This window comes from Colossoma macropomum, unplaced genomic scaffold (assembly GCF_904425465.1).
Source record: "Colossoma macropomum unplaced genomic scaffold, Colossoma_macropomum, whole genome shotgun sequence".
Lineage (NCBI taxonomy): Eukaryota > Metazoa > Chordata > Actinopteri > Characiformes > Serrasalmidae > Colossoma > Colossoma macropomum.
Window position 1 is genome coordinate 16,537,014 of NW_023494791.1, and position 24,131 is coordinate 16,561,144.

Below are 24,131 nucleotides of genomic sequence, written 5' to 3' on the forward strand. Positions count from 1 at the left end.
GCATACAAACATTGTACAGCAGTGAGAGAATGTCTGTTCACTTAAAGCGACAGTTTGGCCAAAATCCCATTTACAGTATTTTTCTTTTACCCCAAAACGTAGTTGATTAGCCAAGACATGTTTGGTGTCTCAAGGCTGCTTCTTTAGTTTTGCACTTGACTTTTTAAGCAACCTCAAATACACTTGCTTATGTGGTTTCTGATATTCTAGCACATACTGTTATTTAAAAAACTGGACTAATTTTAGCTTTGCATCATACTTTTATCCATTTTAATAAAAATAGTATTTTATACATTGTTAAAAACTCAAACTCAGCTTGAGTTGTCTGAGGAAAATGTGTGATGATTTAGGCATTCAATGTGCCTGATACTTCAGTACAATAGAGATTTCGACAGAATGAAAGCACAGTATTGGTTTACAGTGTAGCACATCTACTGTGTAACTACTGTGTACCTTGCTTTACTGCCTTATATTCATTCTAGATTTTTTATTCCACAAATAGGTTTTGACCACTGGAGTGCTAACTACTAAAAATGTGTTAATTTCTTTCCACAGACACACAGCCTCAATCAAGTCCTGTAGGTATTACTAAAAGACTTACCATTGCCTAGCTCCCAAGATATGTTATACTTCTTGCCAGCACTGTACTTTAACAAACTCAGGGCACTGGAGGCATTCCATGAGTTGTCAGGATTCCGGTGCAGGGCATTGATCCCAAAGATCAGATGCAGTCCAGCGCAGTCAGCAAAATTGTACAGTTTGTCTAAAGACCTGGCTGGGAAAAAGCGAGACACAGTTGTAACTTTGGCATTTTCATTTTTTTTTATGTGTAAAGTTTGCTTTCATCTACTAATGTAGTTTGAAAATGTATTATTGTAGGTGTGTGTAATTTTGTAAATAGTTTGATGAATACTTTGCACTGTATCCAGTTCCTTGAGGCCTAAGAACAACCTAAGTAATAACAGGGCATTGTCTCAAAGACTAGAGAACAGTGTACTGCTGCACTGCTGCAGCCTTGCTCCACTATATGATGTGAAAACACACACAATGAACTGTCCATCAGTGCATAAAGCAAACAGACTAGTGACAGACTCAAATACAAAAATATGCCAAGGAAAGCATTCTAGAGGAAAAACCTTGGGATGGCTTATAATAATTGGGCCTCATCCCTAGCATGGTCACTGGTTATGTTTTGAAATTCTATCAGTTAAGAGCAGTGACAATAAACACAAATATTTCAGTGCCCTTTGACTTCATTTCCTGTGTTTAAAAAGAAGCAGCTGAGACGTCTCACATGGCCCAGAGGGATTTAAGTGAAGCCCAAACCTGCGTGTGATGTGCCAGTAGATTTGGGTTTCAAGGCTGCTATATTTACTCATGGTCAGTTTTTACACATAATTACATTAAGATCAATGATTTGTGTCTGTCTGATCAAAGATGAGCCAAAAAATGTAGGCCAAATGACACAATTCAAGAACTGTCCAAGGAAAACAGAAAAATGTACAGAGATCTGGTAAAACTGTTCTCTGTCTGTCCAGTGAAACTGCATTTAAATCTGTCTATAAATCAGATGTATTCTGTTAGCATTTACGTGATTGTAAAATGGGAAAAAACTGACCAGAAACTCTAAACTGTATTTTATAAGTAGACTAACCCACAGAGGAACCGTGCAGATCAGAAATATCAAATGAGTGCATTGGACAAGTGGATATCCAGTTAACAGAAGATCTTTTACATATAGTCACATTTAACCCAAATAAAGTCAGACAAATTCCCTCTCCAGATGTGCACATTAACATGACTACTAAATTCCTGATTTTATGGGGTAGGAAACTTTAAAGCTTTCAAGACAACTTAAAACACACTTGCCACACCAATAATAATGGGTGACTATTTCATAATTTCAAGGGAAAGCCTAATTCAAAGCATACCGTGACACTTTTGTTCAAAGCACTTTAAATGGTTTAAGTCTTTAAACGGTCTAATGCATCACTTAATTGGATACAAAACTATAAAAACTTAATGAGGACAAGAACCTATTTAATGAAAACAATAAAAGAATGAACCAATGGGAAGCATTTTATAGTTTCTTTTCCAAATCGCAAATCATGCTACATAGTTGTCAAAGCATGCAAATACCTATTTTCTTTACAAGGTTTATACAATGAACTTTCTTGGGCTGGACCACATTTTTAATTAAATATTTTTCTCTGTCTGGGATGCATCGCACCCGATGGAGAAGCCCACCTTGCTGTGTCTGAGTAGCATTCTGGGGAGTCCTCCCTGTTCTACAGCCTTTAGCACAGTGAGCTGATTGAGATAAAACCGTATCAAAGGCAGGTGGATAGAAAGCAGGGCCATGCCGTCAGGGCAGAAAGAGAAACAGAACCAGATGTGGGCCAGAGGCTGAGAGAATCCAGGGCCTCCCTTCCTCAAACAGACTCTTGCACAAGAGCTGTCACTGTTGAGGAACCTGGATCTGTGCCAAACACACATCTAATGGTAACAATCGCCAGCCCAAATTATTGTGATGTTTTCCCCTCTGTAAAGTTGCACAGAACACTGTACACCACTGATATTTTGATAATAATTTGCAGAAAAAAGAGATCAATGAGCATTGTTAATATTCTTTACATACCATGAAGCATCATTGATTTGTGAAGTCTAACCTGAAATAATCCTACTACTATTGTATAATAAACTGTCATCTCTCACACACACACCCACACAGACACTAAAAACGCAGCATGTTACTAGACTCCTTCTCACAGTGTCTCTTTCTTTTAGGGGTAATCACAATAAGAGAACAGCTACTTGTCCTAAAAGCAGCCAACTGTGATCAGTTCCATGTTGCTAAAGTAAGGTAATTACACTGTGAACAGCACCCAGGCTCCTAAGGGTGGACCAGACATGGCAATATAAGGAGTAGGGAGGACATCAGGAACACAACTCTGGTTCACATTTACAGCCGACTCAAAGTGTTTCCAGATAGACCAAATCAGCCTCCCTCCTTCCTTCCTTCTCTCTTTCTCTCTCTCTCTCTCTTTCTCTCTCTCTCTCTCTCTCTCTCTCTCACTTTCTCTCTCTCTCTCTTCCTCTCTCTCTCCCCAGCAATATCACAGTGAACTGTAGAATAACTGAGATAAATGACAAATTACAAAATGAAGTGTCAAAAAGCCAAGAGTCCTTGGAAATATTAGAAAAATAATATTGTTTTTGGACAACCTTGATGTTTTGCTTACATGGTTAGCTGGCCTCCTGTCATTCTTACATGTTTTTTTAGTAATTGAATTAGAATGCAATGCTGATGTGCAATGGAGTTTACCGATATGCACAGTCAAATTCTCAAGACCACATCTGATAGAAATTATTATTTTTAATCTTAATTAATTAATTTATTTTTAACACTGTAGGTGTTTATTCCCTGCGTTGAATTAAAACTGATAAGGTTCGTTTATGTCCTTATGTCCTCTTCAGCACAAATAAACACTGTAAAAATCAGTAAAATTGCTGTACAATATCTTTATTTAAAGGTGCTGCCTGGTAAACCTCTACAAGTTAAACCAATGTCGTGAAGGCTGCACTGGCATATTAGAAAAGAAAAACAACTCCCTGAACTACCTTGAAATTGGGTGCATGAACTTCTACAGTATGTTCAGTTGCAACTGTAAACCTAAGAGTAGAACTAAAAGCACTAAATCCCACAAGTCAACGCAATGGAAAGAGAGGGGCCTGGATATTGTCAGAGTAGCTATCTGATCACAGACATAAGACTTCCATAACAAGCAGGACTGTACCAGAGTGCTACGGCTCATTTCTGAGCTAGAGCATTTCCATTTATGTCTAGTGATTACCTACAGCAACGATCAGGAACTGTATATTCCAAACCCCCAAAAAAGTTCAAAGCAAAGCATTTCCATAGCCAGACAACATCCACAATGTCTGTTTTTAAGGAAAACACTGGTTGTAGGAAAGGTCCCAAGACAGACCTTTGATCTCCACATTTCATGCAATGTTACTTAACTGCATGTCTATACCTTTCTGAAGGTAATATTATAAATAATAAAGTATTATTTTAATTCTACAACCATAACGTAATTAGATTACTTAAATACTATGTTTATTTTTTTTCTTTTTTCTTTCACTCCATCTAATGTTCTATGTGCATTAAAGGAATTAATATTTAGGGAACATACTGAAAGACAAGTACATAATACCAAAGCTCATTGAAATAAAATGATAAAGCCATCTAAGGAAATGTGAACCCGATTATACCTGCTAGGACTAAGCCAAGCTTCCAAAATATTTAGTCTCAGATACAACGTATGCATGCCAGAACATAAATCTTGATAAACAGAAAAGAGAGAAAAAATTATTTCTATAATAATAATAACATGCACACATTTGATGAAAATGCCCTTTCATTTGAAATTTCATTCACTATTTTTGTTGCCATTACAACTGCACAATTTAGAAAAAAGTCACAAAATTACAAATTAATCTACTGATTGCAAATCGCTGATAATCATTTTAAACTGAAGAAACTTTCCATTACAACCAATAAACAACAAAGGTCAACTTTAATTAATAGGTACAAAGGGATTTGGCAGTCATGGAAGAAGACCACCATATCTCTCTATCGTTATTTCCTTTCAATTAAACCAGGCTATTTTGCTAGATTAAACATGCTCCCTAGATATACACTAATGTTAGCTGCAATAATATATTACTCTTAAAGCTATTACAGCTTGACTTTGTTTTTGTAACCTGGGTTTAGATGATTTGTGATAATAAAAATAACAATTCCAATAGGCCACTTCTGTGCTCATTATTTAGCTTTAAGTTCGCTGCCCCAATCTCACATGCAGTCTTGAAGTATGTACATAAAGAAAGAGAGAAAGAAAGAAAGAAAGAAAGAAAGAAAGAAAGAAAGAAAAAGGGCAAAGGAAAAACACAGTGAGACCACTGAAAAGATTTCTATCCTTTCGGTTTCTCTATTCTCCTACAATATTAGTGACAGGACAGAAAAGTAACACTGAGTGCTTGGACCCAAGCTAACTCACGCAAACACCACTAGAGTGGAAATATGGTTTCAATAGTCTTGCTATGCCTGTGGTAGTCTGAAGTGCACACTGCATGTCATACAAACCCAAGTATGCTCACGTTTATAAACACAGCATTACACAAAGACTCTCGTTTGATAGGGTATGTTTTACAAAGAACTGCTCAGGTCAAACCACTTTTGTACTGTGGAAGAATGCAAGCTATGAAGACACCTGTTTTTGATTGATTCGGTATGGCCAGTATAAGATCTGTGTGTGTGTGCGCCCACATGTGATCGTGTCTGTGTGTGCCAGTTAATTGGCTGAATTCACATGTGTGCACGTGAGTGTGTTAAGTAGAGCACAGGTATACAATACTGTATCCATGAAACCCACTATACGCATACACGTCAGTGACTCTAGACGTTTGCCCGTAAATGCAAGGCCATGTGGTTGGCAGTGAAAAGGATAGAGAACTGAGTGATATGTTAACATCTCAGAACACACGCTGGTGTATATACATCCACACACATTTGTGTACACTAATTAATCTTCCCTAGAGAGACTGCCTGTGCACCAGCACATGGCCAGGACTGCACAGGGCTGCATGCTGGACTCCGATTTCCCCTTAGTGTCAACAGTCCTGGGCGCTAGGCTGATTGGAGCTACACTTGATGAAGTCAAAGACTGAAGTTGGTGCCAAATTACGTCAACCACTTTACAGCTATAGTTTGTTGAAAAATTGATTTCTGACATTTCGGTGCAGTTATTTAATTCCATCACCAGCGCACTTGATTTAATTTAATGAAGGATTTATTAACCAAAGTAGGTACTAGATGGTAACTGTAAATACTGGGATTCATCAAGGAGAGGTTTGGAAGTTGTTAACCTAACTCACTGACAAATTTCATAATGTATTGTTTACTTATTTATTTGCATTTATTCTAATATTCATCTTCTTTTTTAACATATAAATGCTTACTACCCAGTTAAATGTCTTTACATCTCATTTTTTAAAAACTGCCCAAGACTTTAATATAGTACTGTATTTTTGTCCACTTATTATAGATAACAGTACACCACACAGTGTCAAAAAACACATCATCAAGTCTATCTGGAATTGCTTACAAGTTACAAGTAAGTGCAGTTTGAGGCAGATGTGTGATAATTTCGACATGCAGTGTCCCACCAATTGATAGGGCATAAGCCGCCATTAACATTAGCCTTATAGCTCTCATGTAAATCTAATGAAACAAGCTTCATTCAAACTCCAAATACTGAACATGTCTTGGCTGATCAACTGCTTTTGAAATAAGGGGAAAATTGTGCAGATTTGATTTTTCGCCAAATACTTTCCTATATAACATCCAAACCCAAACTAGGGGGAATTTTTGATTGAGGCAGAATATATATTTATAAACAATGTTATTAACATGCAACTTTCACACCACTCCTTCCAGACCAATTTGTATATTTAATACAAAAACACTGCATGTCACAATGATCGCTTTTTTAATAATTATATATATAACAAGCCATAAACTTAAGCTAGGACGTGAAATACTAAGTAAATTACAAAATCATGAAATCAGTAACTAGTTTTGATTGATTTTCATTTGTTTAGGCAGAAGGTCAGGGTAAATATGGGGACATACATGCATTATTCAGCAACTGAACTTTAATGTATTGAAGTGGAAAGGACGGAAATGAGCAACTGGCAAAATCAGTACGAAGCTGACTGAAAATGTCTGGCCCACTGTAAATTTCCACTCCATATATATATTATGAACATTATTAACACATGTTTATAATGATTTAAAATCAGCCACTTCTTAACCAAGCTGACCAAAAGCTAACCACTTCTGTGTCAAAGTGATAAGATTTAATCTTTTCAAAGACGACTGTGCTGAGCCTTTACATGCCTGACAGCACTCTCTAGCACTCTTTAAAGAATTTACTACCCACTAATGCTGTAATTACTACAATAATTGCTCCATGATTATTTTGTCACTTAAAAGAAGCAGCACAGATAGAAGGGGCAGAACTAAACTGAATGGCCCCTAGGCTCTTTTAGTGCACATCAAAGGATATCCCTGAAGTCAAATGTGCCTACAGTCCAACCTACTAACACTGATAACACAAGGAAGGTGACCAAAGATGAACAGCCTGAAAGACTCAACACACTCTGCAATATTCTGTATGTATAACTTTTTGCCACTATTTTCAAGTGAGGGCAAATGTTTTCTTTACAAGTGTTATTGTTCAGTGCAATATTGTCAAGAATGCCCTATCAAAAGCTATCAAAAACAAACAACACCCTATCAAAAACAAACAACACACAGAGCAGGCAGAGATAATTGTGTCTCTCTTAGGCTATATCCAGTCTTAAGCCGATTTCACACAAAACCCCTTTGCACACAAATATACCAATAATTAAATGGAAAAGGGTGTGAACTGGAGTTGAAATTCCTGCAAGATTGACACAGTAATTTACCTGTACCAGACCTAGTACAGTTCCGGCAAAATTATCAGGAAGGTTCATGTGTAATCAGAAGCTGAAGCATCAGCAGAAGGTTGAGTATGTATCTGTTTCTGTTGTTTTTACAGTCGCAGTTTCAGTTTTAACAGGTGGAAAACATCACAGGAGTCTTTTTTGTATGATTTTAGTGGAATAGATCTTGAGATGAATGGCAAAAAAACTGCTGTCTGCAATGTGTGTGCATGGCTGCTACTGTCAAAGCGAGTAGCTTGACTGGCAAAAGTGGAGTCTCTCGTTTTTACAGTCCTGTTTTCAGTTTTTATGAGTGAAAAACATTGTGGGAGTGTACTTTGGATATGACTGTTGGCCATTTATGCTGCAGACATCACATCCTGTGTAACGGGAGTTTCATTGCAAATACAAACTCGTGCATCCCGGTAAAACATCGTTCAAGGGCTACAAGTCTGAATGATGTAAAGCCTAAAGATTACCTGCAAAGGCAGGCTAGTAATGCATCAGGTTTTAAGTGTGAAAGCACTATTATTGTTCCTGTACCCACCTAGTTACCCAGCAAATAGTTATTAGCAAGGGAGTGACTTTTCTGTAAATGATCTTTGAAAAGGTCAGATGTGTTTAAAGCAGATCTCCAATACTAGGGTGACCAAGAATGGAATATCATGTGCTCTGGGATTCTGACTGCTCAGGTATGGGTAGCTGAAATGTTCTGTACAAGGTACTGAAACAAACAGGAGTTACAAATCTTGGGAACAGTATCTGACTGCTGCAATACATGTTTTTGCCAGATGCTATCTAAAAAGAACAGAGCCTTTTCCAAACACTGACCTCAATAAATACCTTCCAAAGACACAAACCATCAAAACATTTGTCTTTTACTCTCAATATAGGATCTGGCACTGACTAGTTTTCAAACAGACAGATTTGCTTTTCATGGTCAGACATCAGGTGTTCTCTTGATCCTGCTGCTTTACATCAAAATGCCTGATTGCCCCGTTAAGAACATTATGTACTCTCCCAATATGTCATTCCACTAAAGTACAGCACTGGATACAACTGTTTACAACTGAATATTATTCAGTTTGCTGTTATTACCTCTTGTCCTTTTCATAATAATAATAATAATACCACCATGAGTCTTAAATAGTGCCAATCCAATGGCGACCTTCTCCCTACATAGTGCACTACGTAGGGATTTAAATACTGGCTCCTGCACCCCAACAGTGCGTAATGCAGCTAAGAATTGTCATTAAAATAGTAAAAATAATTTGGGATTCAGCTGCATCCATACTTAACAAATATTGCACTATTTGGCTGTAGAAGCTAGAACTTCAAAACTTCCATAGCTGGCAACTCTTAGGTAAGGCATGGGATTCAGCCTGGGGGTGGCGTGACTTCTGACTGAAACATAGATAGTTGAAGCATGTAAGCCATTCAAGTGACATTTTTTAGAGTTTTATATTGCAGTTTTACAGTGAATCATAATGTAACTACTTTAATTTAAGCCTGTGATAATAATGATGAAGCTGTTTAGCTTTCTTTTAGCCTGTTAGCTAGCTGACCAGTGTAGTTCTAGTTAAGAAAATGTAAGCCCCTCTGTTTAAACAAAAAAATCCCCATGAGCGGCCTTAGAGTCAAAGATTACTCAATTAACAGCACAAGGATTTTTTGTGATGTGGAACAATAATACACAGTTCAGTTGTTGTGAGGCGGTCATAGCTTTGCCTATATTGTGTATTTTACAACTGCTTTGAACACAGCTCAGCCAAGCAGATTTTAGGACCGGAACTATCCATTTTATAAATTACATTTAAATTATCATTTTGACACCATTATTACATAATCACATAAGGTATGAATATGCAATTCTGGAAATACACTTAACTTTAAATAAAAATACTCATAAAGGATGTAAATCTCTGTGTAAATAAAATGTCAATACAAACACACTAAATGGCGAAGGGAAATTAAATTACTGAATTTCAATTTTCATTTTGAGCCCAAACATGCATGTAAGAGTGGAAAAATTAAACTCAAACTTAAGATTACGCTGCCGTTTTGCATATTACATTTTCATTTTAATTTTGATACTGATATGCTTCCATAGTAAACATGATTGAAATAATTAACCATTAAACTAATGCATGCATTTAATATTGCATGTGATACAGAGATCAGTCCTCTAACCTTATCCTTAACTACAGCCAGTTGATTTTTTCCACTTCCTTCTTCCCTGTTTAATTCTCTTCTTTTTCATGCTCCTTTAATGTTTACATTAGACAACTACTCCTCAGTTTACATACTATTGTAATGCATTTGTAACTTTCTAGTTTAAACTAGAACTTAAACTTAAGACTTCCAAATGATCACTAAAAAAAACAGTACAGCAGCACTAACCATAGGTCAAAGCAAATGCCTGCAAATAGTGCTAACGGGCAAAGAGCTAACAGACAGAACATCAGATCAACCCCACTGGTCCTGTACACAGTTACCAATGGAACCAAACCCTCCATCTGGCTTCAGTTAGAGGTGTCAGGTCCTGTCACTCAATTTAAGGGTGAACAAGGACCAGGAAAGAGTTTTCATTGGCCCCCTCCTTCCAGAGTCATTGAAAGCACCCCAGCCACCACTTGAATGAACTATGGGACTTTGTAACATACCACAGAAAACTCAATTTTACTTTTCCGTTCCATGCTTTCCAGACCAGAGCAAATTTCATTATGCATTTATGGACTCATAAAACTCCATCAATAACATAGCCTTTTCTCACATGCGGTTTCATCAAAATATTATGTGTATGCAGCAAAATTTGACACAGGACAAAACTCACTGAATATGAGTCTTTTATGTTCAGTCATGCCTAACTTTTTACCTACTTTGAATTTAGTGTGCATGTTCTACAGGTAGATGGATAATTACGAATTTTTGAAATGGAATTTTTGAGAATGGAAGACTGACATTTTGGTTTTTCCACATTAATCAACTGTTGTTAAAATTAAGAAGGAATTATCAATAAAAACAACAACAAACTATAATAATGTAGAAATTTTAAACCCAATCAATTGCCAGATAACAAAAGATAGAGCCAACTCAACGTAGCCAGAAATAAATGATTGTACAATTTACAGTATAATAAATTAAGGTGCCTGAATGTGCTTAATCAAAAAAACCTAAAATTAAGCAAAAGATCAATTATTGCTGGCTCTTATTTGATTGTCAGATAGCAATAAGAACTCTGCAATTCACAGGTTCATATCCAGGTTTCTAGATTCTTGTGGATTTATAAATAAACAAGCCAGCCAGGCCACAATATGAGACAACCGACTGAGAAAGACTCTAATTCATTGCTATGCACTGATCTATGTAAAGAACCCACATTCTGTGCCAGAGGTCACAATTATGGAGTCTAAAATTTAGCTTGATGAAAAACGAAAATGAGGGTTAGTACAGTTTGTGATAGCATGTATTCCAGAACAAAAAAAAAAATCCAGAAAGAGAATGTCCAAATGTACATGGACGTTTTGTCAGAATTCTGTAAAATGTGACACGGCTCACAACAGCTGATGCTCTTAATTTATGTGCCAAACAAATTCTTATTGGTGTCAGAAACATGAATGATAATTTGGAGTGAGTTAGTTTCAAAATGTGTCAACGGCTCTGCAAAGGTTCTCTTCATAAACAATAATATATTTGTTTACATATTCTTATGTAACCAAAAAAGTTGAAAGCATATATGTTGCTCAGCTGTCATATGTACAGCAATTACCATTAGAAGACCAACATTAGATATACAAATAAGTATATTACCTGCTGGGCATCACAGTTCCATCGATGCCACTGTGCCAGCAGCAAAGATACTTTGAACCAAGGGTAGAACTTTGGGCACAATGTTATTGATGGAGTGGGCCAGTAATGGGATCAGAATATCAGTGAAGTTAAGGAGGGTGTCCTGTTTTGGTGGGAAAATTACATCTACACTCATTATCCAGCTGTTTCCAGCAGCAAAGATAGCGTTGTTCTTCTTTTTTTTGTTTGTTTTTGTTATCCCTCTTGTATTACCTCTCCTTGTTTTTTAAAGCAGATTGGTAGTTTTTGTGGGAGAAGGTGACTTGTTTGCTTCCATGTTACTTATCTCCAGGACCTTCACCAGTTTAAGCAGAACTTGGTTGCGAAACCTCCTGTAGAGATCTTACAACAGCGCAGTTCAGCACTTGGAGAGGATGTGCCGCATGCTAGTTTGCATTCGGGTTGTTGCATAGGGGCCACATCTCTTTGGCGCCATGCCAGTGGCATAAATTTTGGGACCTGGGAGGGTGTCTTGGGTGGACTTGATTGAAGTAGCTGAGTATGGCCTCGGGTATATTATAACTCTTTTGTTCACAAGTTGTTAGACAGCCTTTGATCAAGTTAATGTTATTTATGTACAGCTGTTGAGCATTTATGCTACAAAGGCCTGCTGCATCAAGGTAGTCCCTGTCATTTTCAAATGTAATTGATTGTCCTTTGAGTGCATCTTCGTTACTGCAGTTGCAGTGATCTTGACTGCACAGCTGCAGTGAATGCTGACCTGGACAGGGAAAAGGTGTTTGTTCACATTTTCCAAATATTATATTCCTATGTAAGTCTCTTTAGGCTTTGGACAGGTTTTGGATTTGTTCTTTTGTTTCATAGTTTAGTGTTCTACGTATGCAGCAAAACCTGGGATACTTGCCTTCTGTCAGCTCACATCTATGCAGCTATTTTCTGGGAGGTAGCTGGTTATACTTGCCAATAAAAAAGATCTTCCCCTCTATGTTCAGTTTAACAAATCCTTCCGAATTGATTGCTGTTGTGGGACTCTTGTTTCTGTAGATGAAGATAGTGATTATATTTTACTATCGTTTTGCCTTTAGCTGAGGCAGATCCAGCTTTCTGTGTTCGAAAGCACACTGTTTAACTGTGAAGTGGGTTTGTCTGGCCATGGTACATATCCTGGAGAGAGTAGTGAAATGTTCTTTTTGGGGCTGTCGAGCTGGTACTTAAAATGGTCCTCTGCCATGTTTTAATCTTCTCCTTTCCTCTCTTCCTTCAAAATGCCACCTACTCTGAAGGGATTTTTGAAAGACCTTTTCTTTTTTCTTTAATTTCTCCATAGATTCATTTTGTCTTTCTCAAGGCACATAATCTAATCCTCATTCGGTCAGAGTGAGCATTCAAGCCTTCCTTCATGCAGTTCTGAGTAAACACAATCCTTTTCACAATCTCCTTCTCTCTTCGTTCTATCTCCCTAGACATGATTTTCGTCTGTGCTCCTTCCCCAAAATCTATCCCAACATTCTTAAATGATGTCACCAAACAGGTTCAGCTTATCTTACACTCCATTACAAGAGTTCTGTGCAGTTCCTGGTCCATGCTACTCTTTGGTCACCTAATTTTATTTCTCTTTTCTGTAGCCTTTCTTTCTTCTTTTCTTGCTTCTCTTGTGGATAACTGCTGGGTGCAGCTAACTTCTTGCCATGGATTCTACAACTCTACAACTTCACAGGTTTCAAACAATTAGCATGAAGCTATAAAGATTTAATTTAAATGTGTCCAGAATGATGTAAATTGATTGAGAAAACTGTATAACATCATATAATAAAATTACTATCTATGATGCCTACTTCAGAAGCGGTGATCACAGTTTAAAGCAGAAATTTTATAATATTGTTTACTTACACTATGAACTTTTTGTAAATAAATACATCAACAGATCGCTAGCTATTTGTCAGAGTGCTTTTATATGTTGCTTTCCCCTGACAGACCTGTTCCTCCCTAGTTTTTTTGAGCATATGTTCTCTATTTCTCTTAACTCCACTTCTCTCTTCCTCTTACTCGTTTTGTGAAGATGCTGTATGCTAAGTGACTGAGATAGGTAGCTTGCCAGCTAGTCCTGCTGCACATCTCACAATTTGATGCCATTTTTTGTGCGCATTCTTTGAAATGCATATGAGAGAGTGAGAGAGGCAGAGGGAGTGTTTGCAGACATCTCAACGGATGTGGCTGCACTGTGCTCTAGTTTAATTCATCTCTATATCTTACTTGACCGTCCAGCCCAACTGACAGTCAAGACCATCTGTAAATCTTTCAGCACTCCTAATGGGCAGTCTGGTCCTGTTGGAGCCCGTCAGTGCTGAATTCGCCAGTTTTCCCTAGACTCCAGCTGCCCTGTTAACAGTCACTGGTTGCCCAAACATGGCAGTTACGTTTACAAGTATATTACCTGCTGGGTATTACTGCCTGTCACACTTTCACCAGTGCTTTCAGGCCAGCTGCAGGCCAGCTATCAGCTGGGAACCACTCCTCATAATGGGGGAGCAATGGGGAACCCAGTATGTTCTAGAATAAAAGGACTGATCAGAAAGCTTATGAGCCATAAACCTCTCCTCTGTATGGGAGCACATCACAGAGTGGTTTAGAGAGAGCACAGGCTAGGAGTACCATGCCTATGAACAACAGTCAAATTAACATGGAACATTGACTTTCAGTTGACTTCACAATCACTTCCTCCACAAGTTGTAATGCTTCTAGCAGTATAACTAATTGTACCAATTCCTTGAAAGAAGCATATTCCTGGGAAAAGCATATGCATTCTCTTGACAACACAAGTGTCAAATTAAGAAATGAAATGTCTTATACTAATGAAAGATGCATGTTTTGCCTCAGGACTTGAAGACCTGCCAGTGCAGTACTGGAATACAAGAGATGTATGCTAATATTAGAAACATTATGATATTTACTTAGAAGCAATCATGAAATGAAACAAGGAATGGCACTGGCATGTTGCAATAACACTGGCATTAATAGAATGGACCTGGCACTCATAAAAGAGTATGTTGTATAATTAAATAGATTCTCTTTTAAATTGTAATAAACATAGTAGTCATATCAACACTTGAAACTTAGAAATTCCTTTTATTTATCTTACATTTATCATAAGGGTCATTATGATACTCTGAATTAATAATATATATATATATATTGTATATATATATATATATAGAATATATAAAAAAATTGTGCAACTCATGCTCCTTAGTGGCACAACTGGCTAAAAAGGTTACATCATATCTCTGAAGTCCAATTTTGATTATGTGATCCCACAGTCACCCACTTTCAAACAATTAGCCTAACCATAAGCAATTTGCCCTGTCCTCCTGTCATGACTTGCAATATTGTATGAGTAGTAGATTGACAAGACACTATGATTAGTTACACAACTTGCAAATGTATTTCAATGTGCTTAGAAGTTGCTAACTGCCAAGTAATAGAATAGATATAGATAACAGGCAACAGACAAGATTGCAAACTTCTAGAAAACTGGATGAAAAAATGTAATTCATGATATAATCCAGCATATAGGTCAAAAAGCTATGAACAGGTCTGCACAAGTCTTACAATAAAACATTTATTTGGAATAGTACATTTAATTCTAAGGATGAAAAATTATAAGGAAGAATGATAACAATTTAAAAGATTTATTTATTTATTTTAAGGGCAGAAAATACATTTCTAATTGTACAGCTGTATCTTCCTAAAAAGCACTGAAGAGATGTAAACTGATGTATACTGTCATTTCTCATTTCACAGATATTGTCAATGAAAGGACACTTTGGAAGGTAGTCGTAATTTAAAAGTGCAAGACTTGGCCATATGGTTTCCCACAATACTCTGTGGATTCGAATTTTGGTACTGAAGAGGACTTGCATTTCCAAAACCAAAATGTAACAAAATCTCTCTTGGTCCACACTCACAATGAGTGGAAAAAATTAACACTAGAACAGAATCATGAATACAACAAAATGACTGTTCCAACAGTTCATGTTGGTGATCCCTGCAGGGTAAATGGATCCAAGCACGCAGAATATTGCAAGAAACGCTTCATTTGTTTCACAAGAAGCACTGAGTGATCACGGTGAACATACCACCATAATTTTGTAGCCTTCATAACAAGATGGTGACGATGAATGATCTTTCATATATTGCTTCAGATATTGATATACATTAAAATTCATGGAGTCTTATAAGATGAGATATTGTTTCAGGGAATGTTGTAAACGTGCCTTTCGATTTCAGGTTAATTTAAATATTTTGTATATTTTCAGTCATATCTTCAGTGATCAGGTTACCAATGACTAATGCACCACAGATTTTTTGCTACATGAATAACAGAGGTTGGTCTTGTGACACATTAAACATCATAAAGCATGGAAACAGAATGATAAGAATAGCTACAGATAAGAGCAGATGAAACAAGAAGCATAATTCATTTAGCATTTTGTTTTTTTTTTGTTTTTTTTTTTACAAGAAATGCCCTATGAAAAGAAATTGTGCCAACACATTTTGATGTTTTCTGGCACATTATCAAAAGGTGTAGATAGTTTCACTCAGGTTCAAGTAGTGAGTAACTCTTTTAGACTAAAGTCTACTAATGTCTAACAGTCCAACATCTTAAGAAGATATATCTCTCCATTAGCTGAATATATAAATTTAATAAAAAGCAACTCAGAATGCCAAATATGACTCATACATTGTTTCTACAGTTTTTTTTAAGATGTCAATAAATTTACTTTGTCCGAGACTGTAACCGTGACTGAATTTCACTGAGTCAATGTCTGAGAGCGAAAGATTATCTTAGATCGTCGTACATATTAGTGTCTCATATATTCACAATTCTGTCTAGCTGATCCCCACAAGTGATTCACCAGTGTAAATGTTCAACAATGTCCAACATATTTCTCTCTCTCTCCCCTCTGGAGTTTAAACAGGGCCAATATGTCCTGTATGAGTGTGTATGCATGTGTGAGTTTGGGAGGGGGTCTAGAAGAAAGAATTTACTTGTTTCTAGTGTGTGTGTGTGTGTGTGTGTTTTCAATGTATATGTCGCTGCAGAGGAACCTTCATCTGCTTAATGTCTGAGAAATGGAAAAAAAGAAGTCATGTTTCCTTTCTCAGGCGGCAACATCTGCTGGAGTCTCAGATCCATCACTACCACACCAAGCTACATGCACTCGCTGTGTTTGCATTGAGTGCACGCACGCATGCTCTCAGCAGTGCAAGGAATTGGGGGAGGGGAGTCAAAACATGAAACTTTTTCGAGTGATTTTACGCACAGCCTGATGTGTACAAAGAGGGTATGACGACTGGTGCGGACGTGAAGTCCAGAAAAATGAAATTCTGCCATGCGGTATTCATCAAAATACTCCAGCGATCATTTCAGTGAAATTACCCCCCGCTCAGCCAAAAACACTTTTGACGGGACAGATATTTGGCCCCAGCAGCCGAAAACAAATCTGAGCAGCGTCATCTTAACAGTCCCAAAACCCCTGTTTCTACAGTTTTATCTACAGAATGAAATAAATAACTGTGTGGTGTAGCAAAATATCTTTCATTTAACCATGTTACAATTAAACAAATGCATTAAATCAATTTATGCAGGAAGTTTACAAAAGCAGACAGCTCGATGATCCCAGCTCTGAATAAACAACGGTGATTTTCTACAGAACACTGTCAATGCCATTTTCACAAGATCTTCCTTTAAAGAGCTTTTAATGAGATGAAAACTCAAGTAGTTACTGCTGTCAACGAAAATGAGGGGCTAAAGGGCACCTTTAGTTAAAGCCCAAACTTCACTCGCTGGACAATTTCCTGTCATTTGTCTTCAGTGCGGACAGGGGAAAGGCAGGAAATAGCTTTGCATATTGCAAACATCTTAACAATACAATACCATAGTTCTGAAACACAGAGAGATTCCTGACACATCTCTAAAATCCAAAAATTCCCAAATTAAATTAAAAGAATTTCGGAAAGAAATAGGCAACGATGAACAAATGGGAAGGGCGGCAGAGAATGAGAAATCCATGTGAGAGAACAGGGCAGCAATAGAGATGTGAGATGTCACAAGATTATGATGAATGTTGCTCTCTCGAGAGTCTGGAGAATGAGCTCCAGGATTCTAGGCAGACTGGAGGATTCCACTGTGCCTTTAGGCAGGCGAGGAAACAGGTGATGACAGCCACAACCGTCTTATCACCAGAATGTATAATGCACAATACAATATACCTTTACTGCATATAGCAACATTTCACTTGACAGTTGACTAAATGGATGAAATTCTCACAACAAAAAAGTGCAGTGGATATTTATCAAACTCACTGTGTCAGAATACGTAGTAAGTGATTTATGGACTTGTAGCATGTGTAGGTTTTGTCTATGCAACATGCCTGTAATTTTGTGTGAACTGGCTACTAACAGATGCTGTAATAGATTGGTGCAATGTCAAGCCTCTGAACACATGCAAATTTCATTTCACTTTGTCTTATAGTATTACAGTCACAAATGTGGTACACTAAGCAAAACAGGATATTATAGTTTAATTGAAGGGGAAATAGCAAACAGGAGGACAAAAACACTGGTAAGGCAAAAAATGACTAACAGTGTTAGCACTAAAGGGTAGGCAGCAGCCAGGGTCTTCAAATTAGGACAGAACTATGGCAACTTGAGACTATCAACTAACCCTGACCTCAGCTTGTTTCAGATGGTTTGCTTTAACTAACCTGGACTAAACTATGACAAAAAGAGAGGTGAGAGTTTGACCTCAGCTTGTCTTACCACGGTTTGTTTTAACTGGCAGGGGTGCTTTCTCGCCTAGTACAATTCTCGCGGTAATGAGAGAGGGTCAGAAAGGGTCACTCGTGGAGAGTGGAAAAGGATGGAAGGGAGCTGTTTTACCACTTCTCCCACCTGCCAGTTACTGCACATGGGGCATTCTGATTGTTAACAGGCCTGTCTGTCCTGCCAATCTGCTCATACTGCTGTTTTAATTCCCGAAACTGAGAACCTCCTCCCACAAGTTACATACTCTACAGGCTCCCTGCTATGCCACACAGGCTGTAGGGCATGGAAAAAATTCAGCTATTGCCACTTTGTTATGTGGAATGTTACAAAAAATATGGCTCAACAAAAAGACATTTTATAACAATGCAAAAATTAGAGTGCTACTGTCTGGCAAATCTAATGCATAGTCTCTCATACATGTCCAGTATATTCCACATGAATTTGATTTTATACTCTACATCATTAGATTAAATTCTCCTAGAAATACAGGAGAGGAAGTATAGTGTTGAATGGACAGAAAAATGATCACTGTGGGAGAAGTCATATCAAATAGAGCAGGCACGGAAATAAAATTTACCAAAATCTTTCTACAGTAAATCAGTTTAAAGCAAACAAACTTAAACTGGTCTACTTCAGCAGATCGTCTGCTTTCAGCTAACTGTTACATTACTGTTTAGACTGTAATAATAAGACAATGGCACCTGTTCAAAAATAGCAGGCTTGTCAAGAGCTAAACTAAAAATGTCTTTTAAATTCTCTCATTTATGTTTTCAGCAAAGCTTAAGTTCTGAGTTTTAAAGAGCTCTGTTTATAGCAGAAATTCTGATAACTAATGCTCCATTTCAATAACAGAACTGGCAGCCAAGACCTAATGTGAACTTTCAGCTTCTATTTTCCCCTTGAAGCAACACTTCTCTATTTTTGCCTTGCTGAATTACTTTATAGTGGTGTAAAAAAGCTTAACGTAAGTACTCCGACATACACACAAAAAACTCACTTGCCTAACTCTTTACACCAATTCCTTAAGGCTTAGGAAGACATATTAAAAGCAAAAGCCACCGCACGATTTATTAGCTCCTCTCTTTGTTGATCAGACCACAGCACAGTACTGCAAGAATGCCTTTATCAGGCAGCACAGCTGCGAAACCAATTAATCTTCTATTCTATGTCATCTCTTCTAAGTCATCTACTTTCTCCTTTACTGTGCTTTAACAGTTTTACAGAAAATAACAATAGCATTGTGCATATGGATGATTTAAAAAATCATATACATGCAAACACATATCACTAAAGTATAATATTACTAAATCCCCAAATCAAAGCACAAACAACTACTTGCATCATTTTTATTTATGTTATTATTCTATTTGTAATTTATTTGCTTTATTGATTTATTTATTGATTAATTCTTCATTTGTTAAAATCTATAATTTACCCTAAAATGTTTCAGTAGCTCTTTTAGTAGCAATGTTTCTCACTTTTGGTAAAAATGTATCTCACTGAAAGTCATTCTCTTTCTCTCTGTCTCCATTTCTAATAAACAATTTATTTCAACAGGCACAGCTGCATAACTACACGTGCACAGCACTGCTACCACATTCACGACAAGGATACAAAGGCAAAAAGTTCAGTTTTGAGAACATGCACATGCCAATATACAAGGGGGCAAAACAGGAATAAATGGCCAAAAGGTGTCTTGAATATTTTTGCTCCTTGTTCCTGTAGCTATCATGTTACTGTCCTCTACCATGATGTGAAAGGGGAATGCTCAATGTGTTCTTGTTTCCTCCTACCTGTTATTGTGACATCGCTGTAGAGGTTGGAGAGTTGCTCCTTTAGCAGAACTTGCTGCATTTGAGCTGCTTTCTCGCGCTGTAGCTCCAGCATCATGTCGGGGTGGCTGGCCAACTTACAGCCCTTTTGCTTGTCCAGGGCAATGTCACTGCGCACAATGTCTGAGGAGATACTGCAAACCATTAGAAAATTATCTACAGTAAACTATTTTTACTGTTTCAGTCATGTCACAAAAGCAGATTTAATACGCCTTGCTGTGCTAAAACATGGCATACATGGTCAAAACAAAGCAACTACTTTTTGGATAAATATTACAAGCAGTTCTATTACTCAAGATTTCTTACTGTCAACCAATTTTGCACTACATGGAAAAAACGTCTTACCATCCTCATAATTTTTGAGGTAATAATCTGGTCCTGGTCCTCTAAACTTGGCCAAATTCTTCAGGTTGTGGAACTGGAGGAAATCTGTCCTCTTGCCCCCAAACCTCAGATAAGCTGGAGAAAGTCCTCGGGCCAAAGTCACTAACCGCTTGGAACTGAGGACATGCAGACAATGACTGTTTAAAGTCAGACATCATGATAATACTTTTAATAATTAGAGTCATAAGAATGCCATAATATAACTATAAATCATAAAACTACATTTGAGGTAAGAGCAAGTGACACTGTCTGGTGAATAAATGAATTTTACACTTTGTATAAAAGCAAAAGAGTTGCTTCTCTGTTTTTCCTAAAGTTCAAGCCTAAGTTGATTTTAAATTACAATGTGGAGCACAGTAAGTCAGAATAAGTCAGACTCTCAGAAATATATACACCACAGAGCTTTAAAAAGGGGGGGAAAAAAGAAAAAAACGAAAATGAATCCCAAATGTAACCTTTAACTAATATAATAATGTTAAACATCAACGTGGTTGCTTAGTTTTTATTAAAACCGTGCGGCTCCATTCTGATTTTCTTTTCCTTTTTTTTCTTCTTCTTGTTTTTCCACAGGCCTAGACACAGGTCAAATCCACCGTAGTGTGAGAAACTGTGTAAATCGTAAACGCGAAATAAAGCGAGTTAATTAACACTGTAACTTGTGATCGGTCAAAAATAAGACACTTATTGATTTGTTATAATACAACAAATGACAAAACCTATAGTATTTAAACAAAAAGTCATAATAACAGAAATTATAAAATTATAATTATCCTAAGATTATTGAATTATATGTGGGGGACGGAAGCTCAATAAGAAGATAAAATAAAAGAGTTCGGCCTGGATTCATAAAACGCCTTCGCCAAATATATCTATATAAGATAGAGCATTAATCATAAAATGACTAACTTTCAATGCTCGCTAAGTTTGTATTATTTTGGCGCTTTTTAAAAGACATTCAAAAAGCACTTCACACACCCGTCTGCGCGCTCACACACGCACTAGGCACCAAAATGTACTGCCACCACAAAGCTCGCCTACAAGTGTCAATTTAAAACCATAGGTTGCAGCTCGCTTTTATATTCATAGATTTATTACCACCTCTTAATTCATGGCATGTGTCGTCTGAATTGTTTTTCCTAAAAAAGAACCGACAGCAGTTGCTTAACGTACAAATGGCTATTATATGCAAACCAAATCTAAGCGCGCGCAAGTCTCGTTGTCCCGCTATTCCCCATCGCTTGTGTTTGAGACTACTATTATCAGACCCTTTACTCTTAACTGAGATCTGATGATCTGTCATATCATTTCACTGTCAGTGACCCAATGATCCGTCTTGCTTGTTTGGTCATCCTTCTTTTTTTCTTTGATTCTCGTCGCTTTCGTGGAGTTATTTTTGTCAATCATCTGACCTCCTTACTCAAAAAACATCCAATGGATTTGTCACGATAACACTTTCTGAGACAATCCAGCATTATGTATTACATGTCAGAAACTAACCAGTAGTCAATTGGCCACACAACGTTTATCGAAGTCTGTTGAGTATGGATTAGCATTCAAGGAAATCCATAAATAGCAATCATCAGTAACCATATATACGACCTATGATTACCACACGAGTTGTCATACATGATAGAAATATCTGTAATAATAACCGATAATCAGTCTCAAGTTCCTCAGCCTTGATCGTAGGCCCCGTTTGACTATTTGACCTATCTGAGACTCCCTAGGAATAAGCTCACGCCCAATGCCACACAGGCAGCTAAATAATAATAATTAAATACAGAAAAAAAACAACAAGGTGAAATCAGGATAGCATAAACCAACATTTCCGAATCTCAGGTGTTTTCTGCTTACACATTAGGAAAATAAAGCAGAAAGACACATTTGTACCAATATACACAGAAATAATCTGTCAACCTATATAATAGTAGCTGTAGTAAACTATAGTGGATTATTATAATTATAATAATAATTATTATTATTATTACTACTACTACTACTACTACTACTACTAATAATAATAATAACGACAGACAGTCAATAAAATGCTAAATTTGTCAGTATGCAACATTAGGTGCAATTCATGCTACAATACAAATTCCTTTAATGAATACATTACATAACTTAAGCCAATGTGTCTACTCTATGGAAAACTGCAACAGCAATACTGTAAGCTAAAAGTGCACACTACGGTGCACTGGAAATCTTAAAACACAGGCAGATAAGGTACTCCGAAAAGCAGTATCATGATGCAATCTGCGTAAGTACCAAAGTAAGGAAATATACGACGGTTTTTAATATATTAATAGGAGGGTGTGTCGAAATCAATCCGCGTTGTGCTAACTTGCTATGAAATGTGATGGTTATAAGAATCACTATTCCTGCACTAAGTGTTTAAATGCGGGCTCTTCTTACGGCTGGGCAAGTTTAGAAAGCTCAAATTCACTTCCAGGTCAAGCCCTGGCCTAAACGTAGGCTGCACAGCATCAGAACAATTAAAAGCCATCCATAGTCACAACTACGCACAAACACCGCTTCTTGTGATTGTCATGTAGCACGAGATTAGCACGATCAGTAATCAACACAGGCACATATTCGCATATCCGTGTTTCCTAAAAGATCATGGCCAAGTCCCATCCCACAAGTCGTCTAAAGAGTTTCATTGGAATAAAGGAGATGTCGGTCAACTGAGAGCGCGATGCCGTGGGGCTGGGTGCATTCCGCGTCAGCATGGTGTAGCCTAGCCGACTTGACAAGATGAACTGAGATGGAGGAAAACACATGGGACGTTCTGTGGACATTCCGTTGTTGTTTAACCTGTTAGCAGCGCAATGACTGCAGTTCCAGCCACATAACGTGACAATACACACGCGAGCTGTTTCATATGGTGCAGCCAGCAGCGTTTCTTCGCGAAAACACATCACCTCAAAAGCAAACAGTCTACCGGGGTACTGTGGAGCTATTCGCCTACAAATGCACTGAACCACCTGAACACGAAACATCTCATCGTGAAGCCTAATTAAACTATTATATAACGAATACTGTTAACCAGGCTATAATTTTGGGGATACTTCATGCCATACAATGTTATCGGCCTTGTCCTTAGCCAGTATGAGCACGGATAAGACAAAAGAACAGAACTGATAGTGCCTATTTTTCTTTGTACTCTATAAAACAGACGAAAGGCACCACATAAACAGACGAAGACATACATCAGAGCTAATCTGTCTAGTGTAGCAAAAGGAGAGGTGGGTGCAGAGAGACGTCAAAATTGGATACCTTAAAAAGTCAAGCCACCCATTCTTCAGGATGGACGGATCCACTTGCAACGATAGGAAGTTGTCATTCAAAACCTTCACCGGGCTTCGAGTATTGACATCTAGTAAAATTAACGTTCTCTCCAAAAAGCTTTGCCTCTTCCCTCCAGCCACAGGTCTTCTGTAGGTCGCGGCGGAGGAGAACAGAGCCTGTGCTGTAAATGCCAACCACAAAGACAAGCCGAAGAAGATCTGAGGGAGGAATCGCTTGGGCATCTTTCTTTCTTCGTGCGCCGAGCCGAGCACTGCCACTAGGACCCCGCTGAGCAGCCTTATAAAAAACTGATTAAAGTCACCTGAGGTCCTCTTGTCCCTCTTCTTGGAGTAAAGATATTTGTTTCTATGGTCCTGTGAGTCTGTGTCCCCTCCACCCCCCGTCTCGCGCTGTTTTGGAGCTCGCTGCCGTAACTCACGCCCCGGGGCCAGC

The 24,131-nt window shown here is 37.7% G+C and overlaps 1 protein-coding gene across 1 annotated transcript in view; it reads right to left on the reverse strand.

The window, feature by feature from the left end:
- hpse2 (heparanase 2) overlaps nucleotides 1-23,925 on the reverse strand; it is a 63,498-nt gene extending 39,573 nt beyond the window's left edge. The window contains exons 1-4 of the mRNA XM_036574121.1: nucleotides 23,667-23,925; nucleotides 20,349-20,503; nucleotides 19,965-20,126; nucleotides 602-775 (exon numbers count right to left, since the gene is read on the reverse strand). Of these exons, the coding sequence (XP_036430014.1) occupies nucleotides 602-775; nucleotides 19,965-20,126; nucleotides 20,349-20,503; nucleotides 23,667-23,920 (745 nt within the window). The 5' untranslated portion in view covers nucleotides 23,921-23,925. The remainder of the gene's footprint in view (nucleotides 1-601; nucleotides 776-19,964; nucleotides 20,127-20,348; nucleotides 20,504-23,666) is intronic.
- Nucleotides 23,926-24,131: the final 206 nt, after the last annotated feature.